Source organism: Pungitius pungitius, chromosome 12, assembly GCF_949316345.1.
Source record: "Pungitius pungitius chromosome 12, fPunPun2.1, whole genome shotgun sequence".
NCBI classification, from domain to species: domain Eukaryota; kingdom Metazoa; phylum Chordata; class Actinopteri; order Perciformes; family Gasterosteidae; genus Pungitius; species Pungitius pungitius.
The window spans coordinates 17,111,354-17,133,325 of record NC_084911.1 but is presented as its reverse complement, the minus strand read 5'-3'; the positions used below and the strand labels follow the sequence as shown (position 1 = coordinate 17,133,325).

Here is a 21,972-nt window from a genome sequence, read left to right as displayed (position 1 = left end):
TCCTTCTTTATAAACACTCCATTTACATATCGCTGCCATATTACTAGAAACCATTGTTAGATCCAGTGCAGATTCCTTCCCAGTCTTGACCTCTATCCTCGTTTTACTTCCATCATTTAAAAACACTTGTCACCACACACCTAGCCCTCATCGGGGCTACTGCCAGCCTCTCCTCTGGTTACCACCCCCAGACCAACGGCCAAGCTGAGAGGGCCAACCAAGACCTAGGGACTTCTCTCCGGTGCATGGTAGCCGCCTCCCCAACCACCTGGAGCCAGCAACTGATCTGGTCAGAGATGGCCAGGAACACCCTGCCATGCACGTCCACCGGTCTCTCCCCGTTCGAGTGTTCCTTGGGGCACCAGCCCCCCTTCTTCCCGGACCAAGAGGTCGACGTGGGATTCCCCTCGGCCCAAGCCTTTGTCCGTCGCTGTAGGAGGGTCTGGCGGCGCGCCCGACCAACCGTCGATACCAAACCCAGGCCAACCGTCGTCGGACCCCCGCCCCTCGCTACCTTGTCGGCCAACGGGTCTGGTTGTCCACCAAGGACCTGCCCATCAAGGCAGATAATCGTAAGCTGGCTCACCGCTACATCGGTCCCTACCATATCACGCGGGTGATCAATCCGGCGGCGGTCCGGCTCAGGCTACCCTCTTCCCTTCGTGTCCACCGCACTTTCCATGTTTCTCGCGTCAAACCTGTCTCTCACAGTCCTTTGTCTTCTTCCCCCAGACCAGGTCCCGCCCCCCGGACCATAGACGGGCCGGGGTTTCCAGTACCTGGTTGACTGGGAGGGTTACGGCACCGAGGCGCGCTGCTGGGTCCCGACCCGGCATATCCTGGACTCAACACTTATACAAGATTTCCATCGCCGCAATACCGGTCAACCAGGCGCGGCACCCGATAGGGCGCCCAGGGGTGCCCATTGATGGGGCGGGTACTGTCACAGCCTGTGTTTCGTCTTTCCAAGCCTTCCAGCGTTCCTGTCTCCCTGTCTTTTCCCGGCCTGCCCTTCGTGCCTGACCCCCCGCCTGCCTGATTGCCTCCTGCCTGATCCCCGCCTGGCTGACTACGTCCGTCTCCTACCTGACCCCCGCCCGGCTGACTACGCCCGCCTCTTGCCTGACCCCCCCGCCTGGCTGACTACGTCCGTCTCCTGCCTGAACCCGCCTGCCTGACCTTCCCGCATCGTGCCCCCGCTCAGGCCACGCTGCTCATAAATAAAAGTTCTGTATCCTGCTTACCTGTGTCCCGTGTCTGCTATTGGGTCTTCTCCTGTCGGTGCCTGACAACACTACGTTTTTCTCATCCAATAGTTCTTTGATTACTTGTCCATTACTATCCATTTTCTCACTACCCCACAATGTATTATGTGCATTGAAATCCCCACACCATACATTAGTATTATTATCTTGTCCCTCTATTTCCTCTAAATTGATTAAGTCTAACTTCCTACATGGATTGTAATAATTTATAATTTTAATGTTTTTCCTTTCCCCCCACGTTTCTACTACTACATTCTCTTGCTCTTTACCTATACCTAACACCCTATACGGAATCCCTTGCCTTATAAATGTAATACATCCCCCTCCACCACCATTTTCCCTGTCTTGTCTAACTGATATGTATCCATGTATTATAAACTCCAAATTTGGCTTTAACCAGGATTCCTGGACACATATTACATCTGGTTTTTCATTTCTACTCCCAACAAATTGCTTAAACTCCTGCCCATTCGCGATCAAGCTTCTTGCATTCCAATGCAGGATTAACATTGCTAAAATGGTTAGCCCACCCATGCTGTCTCTTGACTCGACTGTACACTAAGTTCATCCCTTACTTCTTCCTACTTTAATCCTGCCATATCTAAATAGTGTATTGCTGCTTTAACAATAATCTGAATTCTTTGCGTTTTAAACTTAACTTCAGCTGTAGCATTTATCACCCCTGCTAGGAATGTCACTATTTTCTTCCCATTTCTCCTTCTTTTCTTGATGATCTTCTCGTACTACACTTTTTTCAACTCCTTCGCTCTGATTCTTCTTTTCCTTTTCCACTCTTTTAACAGCTTCAGCATATGAAATGTTTCCCTGTGTTTTTATCTGTTGTACTTTAACTTCTTTCTTCATCACTTCACATCCCCAAAATGCCACACTATGATCCCCTCCACAGGTACAACACTTTGGTCTTACTTCTCCACACTTTCCATATTCATGATCCCCAGTGCATCTCACACCTTCTCTTTCCTTTACAGACATTAGCCATGTGCCCAAATTCTTGACAGTTATAGCATCTCAATGGTTTAGGCACATACTCCCTTATGCTGTATCTCATAAATCCATAGTATACCTCTTTTGGTACATCCTTTGTTTCAATCAACACAGACTCGGTTTCCATTTTTCCATTCCTTTGTCATTCGTACTGCACTTTTGACTGATCCATTCTTTAATTTCAGATTCTCTACCAACTCTTTAATATTCACAGTAAGTGGGATTCCATATATCACTCCCTTACTTCCTCCACTTCTTTTCTCCCCCACTCTTACTACTTTTTCTATATTTACTTTTCCTATACACTTCATCTTCTTTGCTTTTTCCATTTGCTCTTCATTATTACATCCTACAAGTAGATTTCCATCTCCCAGGATCCTTGCATACTTCACCTCTCCTACTCCTACTTTCTCTTATTATCTTAGTTAATTTAAGTGGGTCCATTTTTTTAACTCCTTCTCCCTCAAGTCGTACCACTACATTAAGCATTCCTGCTTTAGGAGCTTTCCTTTTATCTTCTTCACTTTCCGTCCCATTTGAACTAGCACAATCTTTATTCATCTTTCTTTTACGACTAACCTCCTTTTCCCTACCCACTTTCCCTACCTCCTGTCTCCCCTGAAGCAGCTCCATTTAAGTTTTTTTATTTTTTTATTTTTATTATTTTAATTCAATCAGAGGCTGTGTGTGTGAGATAGTACCGCTACCGGACCTATACAGGCCGTCGGCCGATACTATCCCACCCCACTTCCTACTTGATTTAACTCACCCACACCGAACAAGTATACACTTTGTGTTCCAGCCAGCAAATAGCTGGCCAGACTGAAAACAAAAACAAAATGCCCCTCTGGTATTGTTCAGGGGGCCGGGCCAAATGTGGAGGCGGGCCGTATCTGGCCCGTGTGCCTTAGTTTGGGGACCACTGATATAAGGGAAGCGCTGCTGTATGGCTCACAATACAATGCATCGAATGTTTCATTAAGTCTGTGGCCTACTTGTAAAAATACCCATACATTTAACAATATTTTGGATGATTACAAAGGCATTACAATATATGTTTGTTTATCACATTTGGATCCACTAATTTGTCTGGATGGACGCATGAAATGATGCTTTGTAACAGTTTTCTAGAAGTTTTCTTGGCTGAAAACAGAACGGAAGATGAATAATGTTGTGACAAGTGAGAGAAATGGATGGCCATAAAGATCTTCTCCATTCAGAAACCAGGGGCTGAGGGAGAGGAAGACCTGGTAGCTCGGGCAGAACATCGTGGTTCTGGGCTCAATATCATTTAATATTTGTTTTGATGACAATAAACTTGTCCGTCTTTGCAGTTTGCTTGTTTGTCTCCCTGCTTTGTGGCAGTCTCTGAGCCATCCAGACTCCCTCTCGCTTTTTCTTTTCCCTTTTTCCTTTCTTTCCTGTGCATATAAATTATATGTATGTATGTGTATACTTTATTTCTGAAGTTCTTTGTATGCCTGTATTACTTGGGTTATTACCAACATCTGGTGAAAATGTAACATCGGCACAGGAAACACAAACAGTAGCTGTCAATAAATGTCTGTTGTTATAGTACTTCAGGTGGTACAACGGTGATGTAACCAGGAGAGGGTTGACTGGGTAAAAGGGCTAAAGGGGTTTTCATTTAGATTTTGACAGCAGTGCTTCATCGGATATCCACTTCTAGTGAAGTATTTACCACACTTTGAGCATCTAAAACACATGTGTCACACTCGCGGCCGCCTGCAGCAGTTTCTACGTCCCGCTGGTTGACTTTACCATTGTTGGAATAACAAAGGTTCATACGTATGTGCTATCATCATCATCATCATTATTTTTTTTTTTTAGGTCCTTGTACCCTTTTCAACACCTTTGAATAGTTTCCTCTTTTACCTTCTGGATTTGCACAGCCCTCTACCCGACTTTACATCCACTATATGTTACAGTATTATACCCACAATTACAACATTTATGCTGCACATTATCCTGACAATCCTCAGCTCTATGATCCTCTCCACATTTGGGACACCTCTGTTTCCCATTACAGGCTGCTGCTATGTGCCCATACCTCGGTCATTTGTAGCAGCGCAGTGGGGGAGGGATGTATGGCTAAGACTGACATGCACTCCACACAGATAGGCCACCCGTCCTTATATATACACACAGTATATGTACATTAATTCCCAAGACCAGCTGTAACATTCACTTTACAGCGCGAGAATTACGTGTCCCTGTAAATTAGTACAGTATCATTTAAAATATATCTACCTTCGTTGTGGGTTCTGCTGCACAGTGGGGTAACTCACGAAATGAATACAAATATTTTCGTTAAAACATTTCTGCAGTCTATAATTACCTTCTTTAGTCTTTTCCATATGTAACATGTGTGGGTTAGAAATGGCAAAAGACAACTCTCATTTTTTTTTTCTTCAAACGTTCATTCGATTCTGCAAAAGACAAAATAAAATCCATTCATTGCCTTCATATCTTTTTTTGCACCTGTGCTTGCTCAGCAATGTTTTCTACTTTTTGCTTCTCAACACACAAAGATGTATTAGTTCGATATATAAATATGTAAGCAGCTCAATATGAGGATTGACTAGGAAAACTAAAGACTAAAAAAAGTTTCCTAAAAAAACGTTAAAACAATATAAACAAGAGTAAGAACTCAATGCATGAAAAACATTAAAAGGCCTTCTGGTATTTTTCTGCACATAAAAAATGCAAAACAGAATTTGGTTCACGGAAATGTATGCATTAATACATTGATAATATGACAGCTTGCAGTAACACAAATGGAACATAAAAATCAGTCAAACTTGTATTTCAACATTGGACAGGACAATATAAGGTTGGGTAATGTTACAATGTTAACAGTGGGAAACATGCCTTAGATAAGGAGTTATTAACCTTTTGACCTCAGGGCCCAAATGTACAAATATGCCCAGGCGCCCGTTCAAATATTAACACTATTTTGTATTAACTAATTGATATAATTATAGGTTGGATTTGTATTCAATGACTAAATAAAATTAAAAAAAGCAAAAACCTGACACAGTGATCATCACAAGGACATTTATTTATTATCTGTATGTAAACCTGCAAAAACAACACTAACACTTCCTGGAAGAGAAAAAGACAGCTGGCTTTTAAGTAAGATTTAGAGTTGCAAGTCAGTGAGATGACGGCATCCGCTTTAATTTTGATGGCTTCAATGCTTTGGTGGAGAGCGTTATGCTACGTTCACACTTAAAATGCCAAGGGGATTTACGCCACTGTTTACTCACCCAACTAGTTATTTTGTTTCATTCATGTCCCACTTCATGTGCGCCTGGAAGGGGCGTGGCTTATCTCTGTTACTTGTCTCCGTAAAGACTGTTGTAATTTTTTAACCAGAGTAGAAATATTTCAACTGCGGCCCACGGGTAAAACTCTCTAGGTGGCGCTCGCGGACCGATGGTTTAGAATCACTGCCTTAGATTACACCTTTCCAATAAATTAATAGCTTAGCATAGTTTATAGTTTGTGTGTGTGTGACTGACAAGAACATTTTGTTCTCGGAATATGAACTTCAGACCATCTGTCAGAAGATTATTCAATTAATTTCATTTTGTATATCACACGTGACATCCTGTGACCCAAAACCCTCGGGAGCACAGGAAGAACAAAGCATGAGTGTCATCCCAATTAAAGAGTGTCGTCCCAAAAAATCCCTGTGAGGAATTTTTAGATAGTTGGATGTAATTGTGAACATTAAGAGTAGTTTCAAATATGTGTCATTATAGCTTTACGACGGATATTCAAAACTCACGTGGGAAACGGTGATGTAAATTGGGGAAAGACGTTAAAGGGGATTCTCATCTGAGATTTCATGTGGACTTTTAGATTTACACAGCGTATGACATCTCATGTCTCTTCACATCTCTTCTTCTAGTAAAACGTTAACCACACTGTGAGCAGCTGAAAGGTTTCTCCCCTGAATGACAATACATGTGTATCTTCAGCTTTCTACAATCAGTGAAAGATTTACCACAATCTGAGCAGCTGAAAGGTTTCTCCCTTGTGTGACATCGCATGTGTATTTTTAGATTTCCCCTTTGGGTGAAAAATTTTCCACACTGTGAGCAACTGAAAGGTTTCTCTCCTGTGTGACATCTCATGTGTAATTTTAGATATCCCTTTTGAGTGAAACATTTACCACAAGCTGAGCAGCTGAAAGGTTTCTCTCCTGTGTGACATCTCATGTGTACATTTAGACTTCCCCTTCCGGTGAAACATTTACCACAATCTGAGCAACTGAAAGGTTTCTCTCCTGTGTGACGTCGCATGTGTTTCTTTAGATCTCCATTTGTAGTAAAACCTTTACCACAATCTGAGCAGCTGAAAGGTTTCTCCCCTGTGTGACATCTCATGTGTACATTTAGACTTTCCCTTTGGGTGAAACATTTACCACACTGTGAGCAGCTGAAAGGTTTCCCCCCTGTGTGACATCTCATGTGTACATTTAGACTTTCCCTTTGGGTGAAACATTTACCACACTGTGAGCAGCTGAAAGGTTTCTCCCCTGTGTGCAATCTCTCGTGTATTTTTAGATTTCTCTTTTGGGTAAAACATTTACCACACTGTGAGCAGCTGAAAGGTTTCTCTGATGTGTGGGTCATCATGTGTTTCCTCAGCTTCTGAATGCAACCAAATGTTTTCTTACATTCAGAACAGATCAAAGGTTTCTCACTTGTTCTACATCTAGAATCACTGACAAACTCTTCACCAGACAGAGGTTCTCTGGTCTCATTCCAATCACCACTGTCCTCAGTCTCAGAAGAGTCTCCAGTTTTCTTATCAGTATCTGGAGGACTGGCTGGACCCGAGTTGCGGTCTGGTTCTGGTCCTCCACAGTCCTCTCCATCACCTCCTGTCTCCATTTGTTCAGTTTTTCTGTGATTAGGTTGCGAGGAATGAGCTTCCACTTTAACATCTTCACTCTTCACAGGAGTGAATGACACAGTCATGTCAGCCTTCTCCAGCCCTTGAAACAACTCCTCTTTAATGTGGGGGGGCTCCGGATCTTCCTGCTGTTCTTCTTTAAGCACAAACCACTGATGGAGGTCTGTGGGTAATAATAAAATGCAAACAATATACTTGATTAACTAAAATATTAATTTTTACCATCAACTTAGCTAGTTCATTATTTCATGCTGTGACCAGGCTATTACTGTACAGGGGGCTTAGGATCCTCCTGTACCTCTTTAATATGGGGGGGCTCTGAATCCTCCCAATGTTCTTTAAGCACAAACAGCTGCTGGAGGTCTGTGGACAAACAATATAGTCTACTTGGCTAGTTCATCCTTTAAAAACGGACTATTACGTTTTAATGTCTTTGAGATAAACATCTATAAGTACATACTGAACAATTTGCTTATTGTATCTGTCTACTTTAACTTACATGTCCTAAACAGGTTATGAAATTAAAGTCATTGAATGAAGTCACTATTTCTGGGTCCTTGGGTTCAGTAACCATTGACGTGTTGGCCTGCACAGGTCTCTCTGCGTACTAACATTTCAATAATGGTCTACGATCACTTATGGAGAGCTTTCCGGTTATGACGCGCAACTGAGGAGATGTGTGGAGCGAGGCTCCGGCAAAATGAATATATTGGTACCTTACTACCTAAAGCAATATAGGATACACTTCATGCAATGTTGAAAGTCTAACTGGGACCCAGACGACGGGGGATAGGGGAGATGTGTGTGTTCACCCGCACAGGGTGTAGGCTACGCCTACTTAGGGGGCCTCAATTGGGAGAGGCCCTTGTTATTGTTTTTTTGATTATTTTGAAGGCACATTATTCACTCTATCACATGGCATGATTAAAGAATTGGGTGCAACTAAGCTTAATTTACTGACTTTATCATGTTGGTGACACCAAAATAAATGTTATTTCATGGAATCTTAGGGGTCTCCGGGAGATATTGAAATTAAAAAAGTAATGTCGAGACTGAAGCAGCTAAAAAGACAGCTTTTATCCGAGAAACCCATCTGCTCCCCAATGAATACACTGAAAAAAAGGTGCCTGATCAGGTCATAGTTGCCTCATTGACCTCCCAAGCAAGAGGAGTAGGAATATTTATCCACCCATCTGTTCTAATACGAGTCCTCAACACTATACAAGATGCAGCAGGCAGATTTGTTATTGCACAGGATTCTTTATTAATCCAAGATCTAAATTTGGTGTGAATTTACGGTCCTAACAACGATGATGCAATTTTATAATAACCCGTTTCTAAGTAGGGTTGTCACAATACCAACATTATTACTTTGATAATACCTGCCAAAATATTATGATACCCGATACGATACCACAAATAAAATACTGGAATATTTATTTATGATAGTTATAAATAAAACATCTGTAAGGTTCCCTTTTTATCAGCTTGTTCCTGCCCAGCTTTTTGAACACTTAACAAATGGCATTCATATTAGTATTAACCCACAGCAAGATATTTATAAAAACGACATGGTAAAATCATAGCATTGATTATACACGGCTATATGTGGGCCTATTGTCCGTATCTGACTTTTCTGACTACAGTTATTTCCATAAGTATGAATTACATCATTTTACAGATGTGTTTGAGGTGGAAGAAAATGGACACATAATTAAAGGGCAATTTCTATGGAAGTAAATCTGTGCCATCGGGGGTTGAAATAAAAAGGTGATTGAATTTCTAGCACTGAATATTTATGCATTGAAATAATGTACCTGAATATTTTTCAACATTAAAACACCGCAAAAAAATTCAACCAAAAAAAAGAATGAAATATTCAGCCGCAAAAGAAATGGAGGTTACAATATTCAATCCCAAAAAATGTCAACCTTGAGACACCAACATCCGGGACACTAAGGAAGAGCAATCGACTCTAGATTCAAGATCAGAAGCGTGCGTCAAGCTAAAGGAGCGAGCACCCAAAACACCTTTGGCTTCGGATTGTAGCCATGTCCAATAATAACGGGGCTTTAACTCTTCTTTATGTCAGTGTGGCAACGTATGAAGAAATACATAAAAGAACATAATGTTCAACCTGAAACAAAACGTTTGCTTGCCACTGACGATATACAACTTTATTACAACTATACAAATCAGCAAGAATCCTATAAGCTCGGTTAGTAGAGTGTGTAGCGCAGCCGATTTGAAAGTTTACCCATGGTCATGAAGACTCATTTAACGTTACGTGGACTTTGAATGCCGCTTAATACCCAACTGAGCTCAGAAAAAGGATCCTTCCACCGACCACTTTCCGCACTCGGCACTACTGCGGTTATTCCCTCATGTCCTGTCGGGTTTATGCGTCTGCACGCCCCGTTAAAGCCGCTGCCCCCCCACTACGATACAGCGGCTCATGTGCCTCTTCAAGCGCGTTCCTGGATTCAAAACTCCGCCAATCACTCCTAACAGCTTGTCGAAGGATCTCAGCATCATTAAATGAATTCAAAACTAGAAGAAGAGGCGTATTGTGAGCGGCTGTACGCTCCCGTTTAACTTCCGCTTAGTTCATGTCCAATACAGTCTGTTAATGTACAAATGTCAGCCGTCTATTACGGAATTTTGAAACACCTCATTACACGTTAGGGGGGTTGAAACGTTTCACTGATGTCAGTGTGAAGAGAGAGAGAACCAACCTGCTCTTTGGATGCGGACTTCAGGGTTAAAAACAGCGTGCAGATGTTTCTTCAGTCGCTCGTTGTCCTCTTTTATTCTAGAAGCTTCTTCCTCGTACTCTGCTATCGTTCTTTCAAACAGCCCAAATATCTCTTCAGCAGCCTCAGTGAGTCGCTGCTTCACTAAACATCTCAGCATCTGGGCTTTAGACATCTTCACTGAATCAGACACGTTTCCTCCAGATAAACCCCGTTAAACTCGGACTAGCGCGGTGTTGCTAACTTCCCTCTGCTTCCAGCTAGCATGCTAAGCTAACTCCGATAGTTTAGCAAAGAGGAAAGTGATCTCGAAAAAAGTTGAGCAGCTGAAAGTCCATCGGAGGTTTGTCCAGACGTCCAGAGACTCTGGTGGATCAGAACGGATGGAGATAACTGATACTTGATCAACGTAACAAAGACACTGTGCTGTTTCTACGACCGATCGGCGCCATGTTGCTCTGAGACCAACATCCGGGGCGTCTGTAGCTATGACCATATAAGGCAGGGCCCCCCCAAACTTGTGTTCTTCTGCTTCTTCTGGGTTTATTGGCAGCTTGCATCCTTTTATGTTGCACTACCGCCATCTTCCGGATTCATTTCTCTGTTATATCATATCTTTATTTCATATTCATTTCACCAGACCTGTTCTTAATACAAAAATTAAAATAGTTTCTCTACATTGTTCATTCTCCCCACTCTCTAGTATTTCCTTCACTCCAATCTCTTTTTTTCCGATCTTTCCTAACTCTTCCATCATCTTTTTCTTATGTCCTTCATATTGTTTACAATTCATTAACACATTCTCTATTATTTCTGCAACCGGACAAAAACCACAAAAACCCGTAGGGTGCTTCCTTATAATATGAAGTGTGCTGTTCAAATCACTGTGACCTATCCATAATCTGCTCATAACAATTTCTTGTCTTCTATTTCCTCCCCTTTTCTTCACAACCCTAATTTTATTTTGAATAGTATACAAATGTCTTCCTTTATTTTCCCTACCCCACTGATGTTGCCAATTTCTAATGGTTTCTTTCCATATTACACTCTTTCCTTCAGATTTTGACAGCTTAATACTTGCCTCAATATACTCTTTGTTAACAGCTTGTTTGGCTAACTTGTCTACTCTCTCATTTCCCACAATACCAATATGAGCAGGAATCCAAGCCACTTGAATTTTGTAACTTTTTCCTTTTATTCTAGTATAAATTGTCAATATAGCATATAATAAATCCTGATGACTCTTCGACACCCCAGTCATGAAACTGTATAAAGCTGACGTTGAATCACTGCCAATTAAAGCTTTTTTTATTTTGTTTTCCTCAATCCATTCTAGTGCCATCAATTTAGCATATAACTCAACTGCATACACACTCAGATCATTTGTGGTTCGTCTACTTATCTCACCTCTTTGATTCAAAATGTGAACTGCAGATCCGGTCTTTCCTGTTCCTGGATCCTTTGATTCATCTTTATAGATCTGAACATATTCTTTATATTTAACCTCTATATGTCTATATCATTCTGCTACCAAGTCAATATTCTTCCTTTCTTTTTCTGCCCGATTTAATTTAAAATCAACAGTCATTGTTTCTAACTTCCATACCGGTGTATCAGGCCATATTACAGTTGAGCAGAATTCCTTTTCATTTACTCCCAATTCTCTAAGCTGCTTGATCCCCTATCCACCCAAAACTGAACTTTTGTGCTCTCTCCCTTTAACAATTATCTTGTAATATTCTTTTAGTTGGATGACTGTCCTTTTAGATTAACCCAATAATTTACCATCAATTGTTTTCGTCTTATGCTCAATGGCATTTCTCCCGCTTCCACCTGTAGAGCACACACTGGCGATGTCTTAACTGCTCCTAAACATAATCTCAATGCATTTGCCTGTATTACATCAAGCCTCCTAAGTAACGTTTTGGTCCCTGATCCATACACCATACTTCCATAATCCATTCATGGTCTTATTAACCTCACATATATGTATTTCAATGAGTTATAATCTGCTCCCCATTCTGTTCCTGTTAAACATCTCATTATATTTATTACTTTCTTACACTCATCTTCTACATTTTTAATATGCTCTTTCCATGTCAACTTTGTGTCAAATTGTACTCCTAAAAAACGGAATGTTTTACCTCTCTCTAAATTACTTCCATATAGTTTAACATTTATATTTTCCTTGATTTTCCTCCTTGTAAAAAACATCACTTTAGTTTTCTCTACAGAAAATTTGTCACCCCACTTTGTTCCCCACTTTTCAAACTGTTGGACCCCTTCTTGTATCTTTTTAACTATATAATCAATATTTCTTCCTTTTTCCCATTTTGCCCCGTCATCCGCGAATAGCGATCTTCCCATATCCATTGGTATGTCTACATATATGTCATTAATCATTATTGAAAACAATGTGGGACTTACAACACTCCCCTGAGGTGTTCCATTCTCTACACCCTGCTCCCTTGACAAGTCTTCCTCTACTTTAACCTGGATTGTTCTTAAATCCTTAATCCAGTTCAGATATTTCCTCTAATTCCCATATTATATAATTTAATCATTAATCCCTCTCTCCATAACATGTCATATGCTTTTTCTACATCGAAAAATACTGCTACTGTTGTCTCTTTGTTTACTTGTGCTTTTCTTATGTTATCTTCTAAACACAGTATTGCATCCATAGTATTTCTACCTTTTCTAAACCCACTTTGACATTCAGCCATCATTCCCCTTTTATCCATAATACACATTAGCCTCTCATTTATCATTCTTTCAATTAATTTACAACTATGAGAAGTCAGGGCAATAGGCCTATAGCTTGCTGGTTTACTAACGTCCTTCCCAGGTTTCCTTATCGGAACTATAATTGCCTCCTTCCAGCTCTTTGGCAATTTACCCTTCTCCCACACTTTGTTATATAGCATTGTTACGACTGACTCAAGGCCGCAACAAAAGAGGGGAGGCCATGCCACGAGCAACTGTGCCAAACATAAGTTTATTGTGCATCCAACACAAATTTAAACAACAAAACCAACGATGAGGTGTGAAAGGCAGTATCAGTGGTGTAAAGCAGGTCCAGGGATGTGTTGTATGTGTGGGTGCAAGTGTTGGTTGTAGAAATAAAAGACATAACCACAAATAAACTTAAATGTGCATCTGTGAAGTCCTGGCGCCCCGAGCGAGGTATGAATCCGGACGGGCCAACCGAGCGGCGTCTGAGCCTCCCGTCACCAGACCAGCGCAGAAAGAAGAACCCTCATGCAGCAGAGAAACTCCCATTTAAACCCCATCGTCCCAGGTGTCCGCAATTAGGCCTGAAAAGAGAGGAGGGGCAGGAGAACGACTAGAAACAGGCCAAGGGCCGTAACACCCCCCCCTAACAAAACAGGGACCACCTAAGGGTTCCTTGAGCTGCAGGTATCCCATGAAACTACGCAAATTTTTAGGCGGCATATCTTACCCAACACATTGGAGACCGGGACAACGCGTCTGCCACCACATTGTCCCGCCCCTTGATATGTTGAATGTCCAAAGTGTAGGACTGGAGGTGGAGAGCCCAGCGCATCAGCCGCTGGTTAGGAGTCTGTAGAGTGCTGAGGAAGGTTAGAGGATTATGGTCAGAAAAAACTACCACCGGACCGGAGCCCAGATACACACTGAAATGCTGTAACGCCAAAATAAGCGCAAGCGTCTCTTTCTCTATGACTGAGTAATTTCGCTGATGGCAATTAAATTAAATTCCTGGAAAAGAAACACACCGGCTTGTTAATCCCCTCATCATCTTTCTGCAGCAACACTGCCCCAGCCCCAACCATGCTGGCATCCACCTCCAGGCAAAACTCACGATCCCACCTAGGAGCCACTAGAACCGGAGCATTTGATATCAGAGCTTTAACCTCTCGAAGGACTGCTGGCATACCGGAGACCACACATACTTCGTCTTCCCTTTCAGAAGATCAGTTAGAGGTGCGACCACTGTAGAGAAATTCCTGCAAAAACACCTACAGTAGCCCACCATACCGAGAAATCTCATGAGCTCCTTCTTTGTCGTTGGTGTTGGGATGTCATCAATTGCACATACTTTAGCACGCACTGGTCTCACCGACCCCTGGCCAACAACACGACCCAAGTAGACCACTGTGGCCCTAGCAAATTCACACTTTTCCAAATTCACTGTCAAACTAGCATGAGCTAGACGCATAAACAAAGCTTGAACACGCCCCAAATGCTGTTCCCAGTTGTCAGCGTATACCACCACGTCATCCAAATACACTGCACATCCTTTCAGGTCACGCACCACCAAGTTCATTAGGCGCTGGAAAGTTGCCGGTGCATTCCTTAAACCAAAAGCCATAACATTGTAGGAGTAAAGCCCCCCTGGTGTAATAAAAGAAGCAATCTCCCTTGCCCTGTCTGTCAATGGCACCTGGCAGTAACCTTTAACTAAATCCAGCTTAGTCACAAACTTCGCCCCCCCCACTTGATCAACACAATCCTCCATACGAGGAAGAGGGAAGGAGTCAGGCTTGGTAACTGCGTTCACTTTACAAAAATCTGTACAGAACCGAGGAGTATTGTCTGGCTTTGGGACCAAGAGACAGGGTGAGGCCCAAGAGTCAGAGGGAACTGCTATTCCATTCTGAAGCATGTATCTAATCTCATCCTCCAGGTTTTTACCCTTCTCTGGGTGAACACGGTAGAATCTTTGCCTAATGGGCTTCGCACCTCCCACGTCTATATCATGCTTTAGTAAAGTTGTATGTGACGGCGTATCTCCAAATAGGCAAGAGAAACTTCTAATCAGTTTAACTAGCTGTACCCGCTGACAAGACTCTAGATGACCCAAAACGCTTTCCAGTTTATCTAAAGCTTCCTTATTTATAGACGACCAGAAAACATAACCTCATCAGGCCCTGTTAGATCCTCCACCTCTAGCACAACTGAGGACGATGGCATAGCCAAACAGACAGGACGAGCTTCAGACAACTCCCCCTCACTCCCAAATGATGCACGGGAGACATAAGGCTTCAAAAGATTAACATGACAGAGCCTGGCCTTTGTCCTACGAGCGGGAGTAGAAATTAAATAGTTCTGATCAGACAGCTTCTTTAACACCGAAAATGGTCCAGAAAATGTTGCTTGCCACGGAGAGGTAACTATGGGCAACAGAGCCAAAACCTGGTCACCTGGGAGAAACTCTCTACGCTCAGTCCAACAATCATAACGTTCCTTCATTTTAGCTTGTGCCCTTGCTAAATTCTTCTTGGCCACTTCCTGAGACATATAGAGCCTATACCTGAACCCATTCACAAAGTCCAGTAGGTTACTTGGAGGCTGAGCCTCGTTCCAGTTGTCCTGCAACAGAGCCAGAGGACCCCGCACTTTATGACCAAAGATCAGATCATTAGGGCTAAACCCTGTACTTTCTTGGATTACCTCTCTAGCAGCCAGCAACATCCACGGTAAAGCCTCTTCCCAATCACCCTGCATCTGAACACATAATGAGCGCAGCATGGACTTAAGTGTTTGGTGAAACCGCTCCAAAACACCCTGGCTTTGAGCATGATAGGCAGACGCCAAATTATGAACTATATTCAACTGTTCTAGTACTTGAGCAAACAATTTTGAACAAAAATTTGACCCTTGATCTGACTGAATGACCCGTGGAACTCCAAAAATAGAAATAAATTGGGACAATGCACAAACCACAGACTTAGATGTTATACTACGAAGTGGGTAGGCTGCAGGATACCTAGTACTTTGACACATCAGTGTCAACAAATATCTGGAACCTCACTTTGACGGAGGCAATGGACCAACACAGTCAATAATTAGATGTTCAAATGGTTGACTTATAGCTGGTATTGGACACAGTGGAATGGGCTTCAAAACCTGGTTAGGCTTACTTGTCAATTGACAGGTGTGACACGACTTACTGTACGCAGCCACATCCCTTTTCAAACGAGGCCAAAAAAAATACAGCAGAACTCGGTCATACGTCTTCCTGACCCCCATATGTCCAGACTGGTCATGAGAAATCTGCAACACAATATTCCTATACTTTAAAGGAACAACCACTTGATAAATCGGATCACCAATAAACCCCTCAAACTGAGGCGTCCATTTTCTCATCAAGACCTTATTGTGCAAAAAATAACAACAAGAATGATTTCTGACCTCTTCAGAGGAACAAACCCCATCCCTACAAGACTTCAAAGTGTTGTCAACTTCCTGCTCATGCATCAGCTCATCATGAGAAACAGACCAGGGGACCACAGGTAAAAGTAGGCGAGGACTGGAGGCCACACTTTCAGAGTGATCACCATCCAAACGCTTTGAACGAGTTACTGCACAGGCCCTGAACACATCAGGGAAGTGTACCTCACTCTCATCAGGCTTACTGCACACCAGAGGAGTCACCGTCACTCTGGCAGGCGGAGATACATCAGCCCATACTTTATCACCGGCTATGTCATTACCCAGGTTCATAGCAACGCCATCCATAGGTAACGCTGGGCGCACGCCAACAGACACCTCCCCCTGGAAAAGATCACAGTGCAGCATCATTTTGTGTTGTGATACATTCAAAACCTTTAAACCCATTCCCACTACAGGAACGCTTGAGCCCAAAAAGGTGTCATTTGAAAATGGCAAAGTTGCAGCTGCAATAAATGAGTCAAACGCACCAGTGTCACGTAGAATCTTTATGCGCACTTGCTCTTTGCTTCCCACTAACAAAACAAAACCTTCTGTAATAAAAGGCAAGTAAGATTTCAACTCTGAATTGCCTTCTCCAGTGATTCCAGGTAACTCCTGGTCAGTAACAGACGCAGCACACATCACCGGATTAGCCCTGGGAAACGCTTGTTTTGGACGAGACTTAAGAGCATAACAATCATTTTTCCAATGACCTCGCTTGTGACAGTAATTACAGATTTTTTCTGAATCCCCTGAAACACGACTACTTTTATCTTCAAACTGCCTACTTGCTCTTGCTTCATAAGGGCCAGCACCATTTCTTGAAGTATGAATTAAGAAATAATCATCAGCCAGCGCAGCAGCTTCACCAACAAACTTGACACCCGCTCACTAATATAAGTGGCAACGCCTTCCGACACAGATTTTTTAAACTGCTCCAAAATGACTAACTCACGGAGGTTTTCAAAGGAGGCAACCCCAGCCGCTGAGCACCAACATTCAAAATGCCTAGCCAAATCACGCATAAACTCTAAATGTGACTTATCGCCACGTCTCCAACCTCGAAAACGCAGTCGGTACGCCTCTGGCACAAGTTCATAAGCTTTTAGAACAGCTGTTTTCACCACAGAGTATTTACCACAATCAGTGCTGCTTAAAGCTGAAAATGCCTGTTGTGCTTTTCTTGTTAACACACACTGCAACATTAACATACGCGTAGAATCAGCCCAACCTCGAGCCTCTGCCAGACACTCAAACAAGGAAAAAAATGTCTCTGGGTTCTCCTCATTAAACCTGGGAACTAATCTCAAATCACTTAAGTTATCTTGTTTCATGCTCACTATCGCGGGTCGGTCAGCCCGGAGTGCCTCGCCCTCCAGCTTACCTTCTCTGATCAGCGCCAGTCTTTGTCTCTCCACATCTAACTTCTCCCGCTCCAAATCCTGCCTCATTCTTTCCATCGCCTGCTCTTTCTCCTGTTCAGTTTTAATACGTAACAAAAGCAACTCTTTCTGCTGCTCAAACGATAAACCAACTGGGCTTCCTCTTCCCGACAGAGATGATTCACCTAAAGTGTCAACCTTACTGTGGTATGTTGGATCGAACACTCGGTGCTCGATTGTGTTTGACTGTCACTACGAGTTCGGTGATCGTTGGTTTGGGTCTGACGGTTGTGTTGGAATTTACCGCCATAAAAGTACGTTGACCATGCCCCATCCTCGTCTCCGTGAGTTTGTATCTAACAGTGATTTAGATAACCTACACGAGTACCAGACAACTATAACAGTATATATATATAGAGCATAAAGCCACAACATGGTGTCAGAAGTCGGAGTCACGGAATAATTCGAGGACGTTTTTTTTTTTACGGTTAGCTAAAAGAGAGAAGTGCTAGCACGAGCGAACATGGAGCAGTTCAGGCCACCACCACCGTTGATACTTACCGGGAATATGGCTGAAAATTGGAGAAGATGGGAACAACGTTTCCAGCTATACATGACCGCTTCAGGTGCGTTGGATAAGGAGGAGACGGTTAAAATAGCCATTCTACTCCATACGGTCGGCGAGGAGGCGCTAGAAGTGTATAACACGCTCACCATCGTCCCAGAAGGAGATGAAAAAACATTGGAGGATGTTCTCCGAGCCTTCACGGACTACTGCAGCCCCCGAAAGAACGTGGTTTTCGAACGCCATCAATTCTGGTCACACACGATGTCAGCAGGAATATCGGTGGACAGATTCATCACAGAGCTACGCCTGAAGAGCAAAGACTGTGAGTTTGGCAGAAATGAAGATGACATGATTAGGGATAAATTAGTGTTTAGCATAAACAATATTCGTCTGAAGGAGAGACTGTTGCGTGATAATGCGCTCACTTTGCGCGGAGCCATGGACACGTGCAGAACTGCAGAGCTCGCAAAGTCACAAATACAAGCGATGCAGACATCACTGGTTGTCCAGGACACCTCAGTAGATGCTTTAAGGAAAGCAACAGGGCAAACGTACACGGGCAGCTGGAACAAGAACAAAACCAGCAGCAAGAGGCAAGTAACAACTATCTGCCATAAATGTGGAAACAAGCACGAGCCCCGTCAGTGCCCAGCTTATGGTGCAGTGTGCCATAAATGCGGTAAGAACAACCATTTCTCTAAGGTATGTAGAGCTAGCACCGAGAAAAGCAGCAGCTACAAGACAAAGACAGTAAATACTTTGGAGAGTGAAGTTGACTCCGTATACATAGGCGCGGTTGGAAAGTACGAAAAGAAAACAGCTCACCAAGCTAAAAGCACTGCATGGCATGAAACAGCCACAGTCAGAGGCGTAGCAATCAACTTCAAGCTGGACACAGGCGCCGATGCAAATGTGCTTCCCATGCACATGTTCCAGAAGCTACCGGGTCCCATTAGGCTACGACCCACAGAGACTGTGCTGATTGCATTTGGTGGAGACCGCCTACCCGCAGATGGTGTTGCATCTCTAGAATGCAGGACGACCAAACATAGAGCTATGCTGGACTTTCATGTGTCAAGCCGTGCTGACAAGCCGATTCTGGGTGGAGATGCATGTGAGGAGCTGCAGCTGGTGAGAAGAGTTGAGGCACTCACAGCAAGATCCCCACAACCGGGAAAAGCTCCAGCTACCAAAGAGGAGATGCTACAGAAGTATGCAGAGGTCTTCACAGGATTGGGCGAGTTCCCCGGTGTTCATCACATACACATTGACCCCAGCGTCACGCCCGTGATTCATGCATGCCGAAATGTTCCCCTCTCCATCATGGATTCACTGAGAGAGACACTCAAAGACTTACAGAACAGAAAAGTAATAGTCCCTGTCAATGAACCGACAGAATGGGTCAACAGTCTTGTTGCCACAAAGAAAAAGAACGGTGCGCTAAGGGTGTGTTTGGATCCTTGCAACCTGAATGAAGCAGTTAAGCGTCAACACTATTCCATTCCAACACCGGAAGACGTGCGCAGCAGATTAGCGGGAAAATCCATCTTCTCCATCCTGGATGAGAAGGACGGATACTGGCAGATCAAGCTAGATGAGCCATCGTCTAAGCTATGCACCTTCAATACGCCGTGGGGCCGGTTCCGCTTCCTCAGACTCCCATTCGGGATCAGGTCTGCCAGTGAAGTGTTTCAACAGAAGAATTGCGAGACCTTCGGCGACATTCCAGGTGTGTTCATCATAGCAGACGACATGATCATCGCAGCGTCATCAGAGCAGGAACATGATGACATTCTGCAGAAAGTGTTGGAGAGAGCAAAGACCGCACATGTGAAATTTAACAAAGACAAGATCCAGTTCAACATTGACACAGTAAAGTATATGGGACACATTATCACGGCAGCAGGGCAGAAGGCCGACGACACAAAGATCAAAGCAATTGTTGATATGCCAACCCCAGAAGACAAACAAAGTCTCCAACGGCTGCTGGGAATGACAAAATTCCTGGCACAGTATATCCCGAATGAAGCCTCACTCACAGCACCCCTCAGACAGCTGCTTAAGAAGGATGTAGTTTGGCAGTGGTGCCCACACCACAGCTCAGCGCTGCAGACACTGAAGTCCATCCTCACACAAGCCCCAGTGCTGAGGTACTACGACCACAAGCAGCCGCTGACTCTACAGGCTGATTCCTCAAAAGACGGACTGGGAGCTTGTCTGCTGCAGGATGGCCACCCAGTGTGCTATGCCTCACGAGCGCTCACCGACACAGAAAAGAGGTACGCGCAGATAGAGAAAGAGTTGCTGGCCATAGTGTTTGCCGCTAAGAGATTCCACCAGTATGTCTACGGAAGGCCAGTAACTGTGCAGTCGGATCACAAGCCCCTGGAGGTTATTGTGCGCAAGCCACTGAGCAAAGCACCTGGGCGGCTGCAAGGAATGCTTCTACAACTGCAGAGGTATGATCTGCACGTAACATACACACCAGGAAAGCACATGCACATTGCCGACACACTCTCACGTGCAACTGCATGCAGCGAAGGTGAAAACCTTAACGAGAACCCCTGTGATGAGAGAGTTGTGTATGCCTTGGAAGCCACTGATTCCTTGAGCGAGGAAACACTCAACCGACTGAAAAAGGCAACGGCAGCAGATAGCGTGTTACAACCGGTGTGTGAGAAACACAGGAAAGGCTGGCCCACGAAAAAGAAAAGTGTGGACAGGAAACTACACGGCTACTGGTCTGTCAAGGACGATATAAGCATTGAGAATGACATTGTCATGGTCAGAGACAAAATCATCATACCCCAGAGCTTCAGGAGTATAATTCTGGAGAAACTGCATCTTGCTCACCAAGGAGTGCAGCGCACAAAAGCCAAAGCAAGAAAATCCCTCTACTGGCCTGGCATGGCACGAGACATCGAGGCAATGGTGGAGAAGTGCATGCAGTGCCAGCAGCTACAGCCCAAACATCAGGCTGAGCCGCTCATACCACATCAGATTCCAGAGCTGCCATGGATGAAGGTCGGAGCCAACATCTTCGAGCTACATGGTCAGTCATATCTGTTGTTGGTTGATTACCTGACCAAATATCCTGAAGTGCTTAACCTGCCTGATAAGACAGCTTACACAGTGATCCAGAAGATGAAGTCTGTTTTTGCCAGGCACGGGATTCCTAGGGAGATAGTGAGTGATCATGTCCCATTTGCGAGTTATGAGATGAAGTCATTTGCAGCTTCATGGGAATTTAAACTCACACACTCCAGCCCAGGTTTTCCCTCTTCAAATGGAATGGCTGAGAGAGCCATAAAGACTGTAAAACATGCGCTGAAGAAGGCAAGGCAGACCGGCACCGACCCACATCTAGTGTTGCTGTCACTGAGAAACACACCGGTGACAGGACTGAAAGAGTCACCTGCACAGATGTTGATGGGAAGAGTTCTACGGAGCACACTTCCATGTTCCAGTGCTGTGCTGACACAGTCAGTCCCAATGCATCTTCACAGCAAAATACAGAACCTACAGTTCCGCCAAAAGGAACACTACGATCAGCGTGCAAAGCCCCTGCCAGTGTTGACCTCAGGAGACACCGTACACATGCACACACGGCGTGGCTGGGAGCCTGCTGTTGTCGTCCGACAACGAGATGAACCACGCTCCTACACTGTGCTGACGCCGCCAGGTAGAACGCAAAGGAGAAACCGGCGACATCTGAGGAAGATACACCCGAGTCTGTTCATAGACACTGATCGCGATGAACAGCTGGACTCAGAGGTGCAACCCTCTCAAGCGCCTGCATCAGTGGACTCACCACCACATGACCTGCCACCACACAACCCTCCTCCTGTGAC

The 21,972-nt window shown here is 43.9% G+C and overlaps 1 protein-coding gene across 1 annotated transcript; it reads right to left on the bottom strand.

The window, feature by feature from the left end:
• Nucleotides 1-4,857: 4,857 nt before the first annotated feature.
• Nucleotides 4,858-7,298, bottom strand: LOC134132928 (gastrula zinc finger protein XlCGF17.1-like). The gene has a single exon (XM_062565918.1). It carries the CDS (start codon nucleotides 7,280-7,282, stop codon nucleotides 6,215-6,217), a length of 1,068 nt encoding a protein of 355 aa, XP_062421902.1. The 5' UTR covers nucleotides 7,283-7,298; the 3' UTR covers nucleotides 4,858-6,214.
• Nucleotides 7,299-21,972: the final 14,674 nt, after the last annotated feature.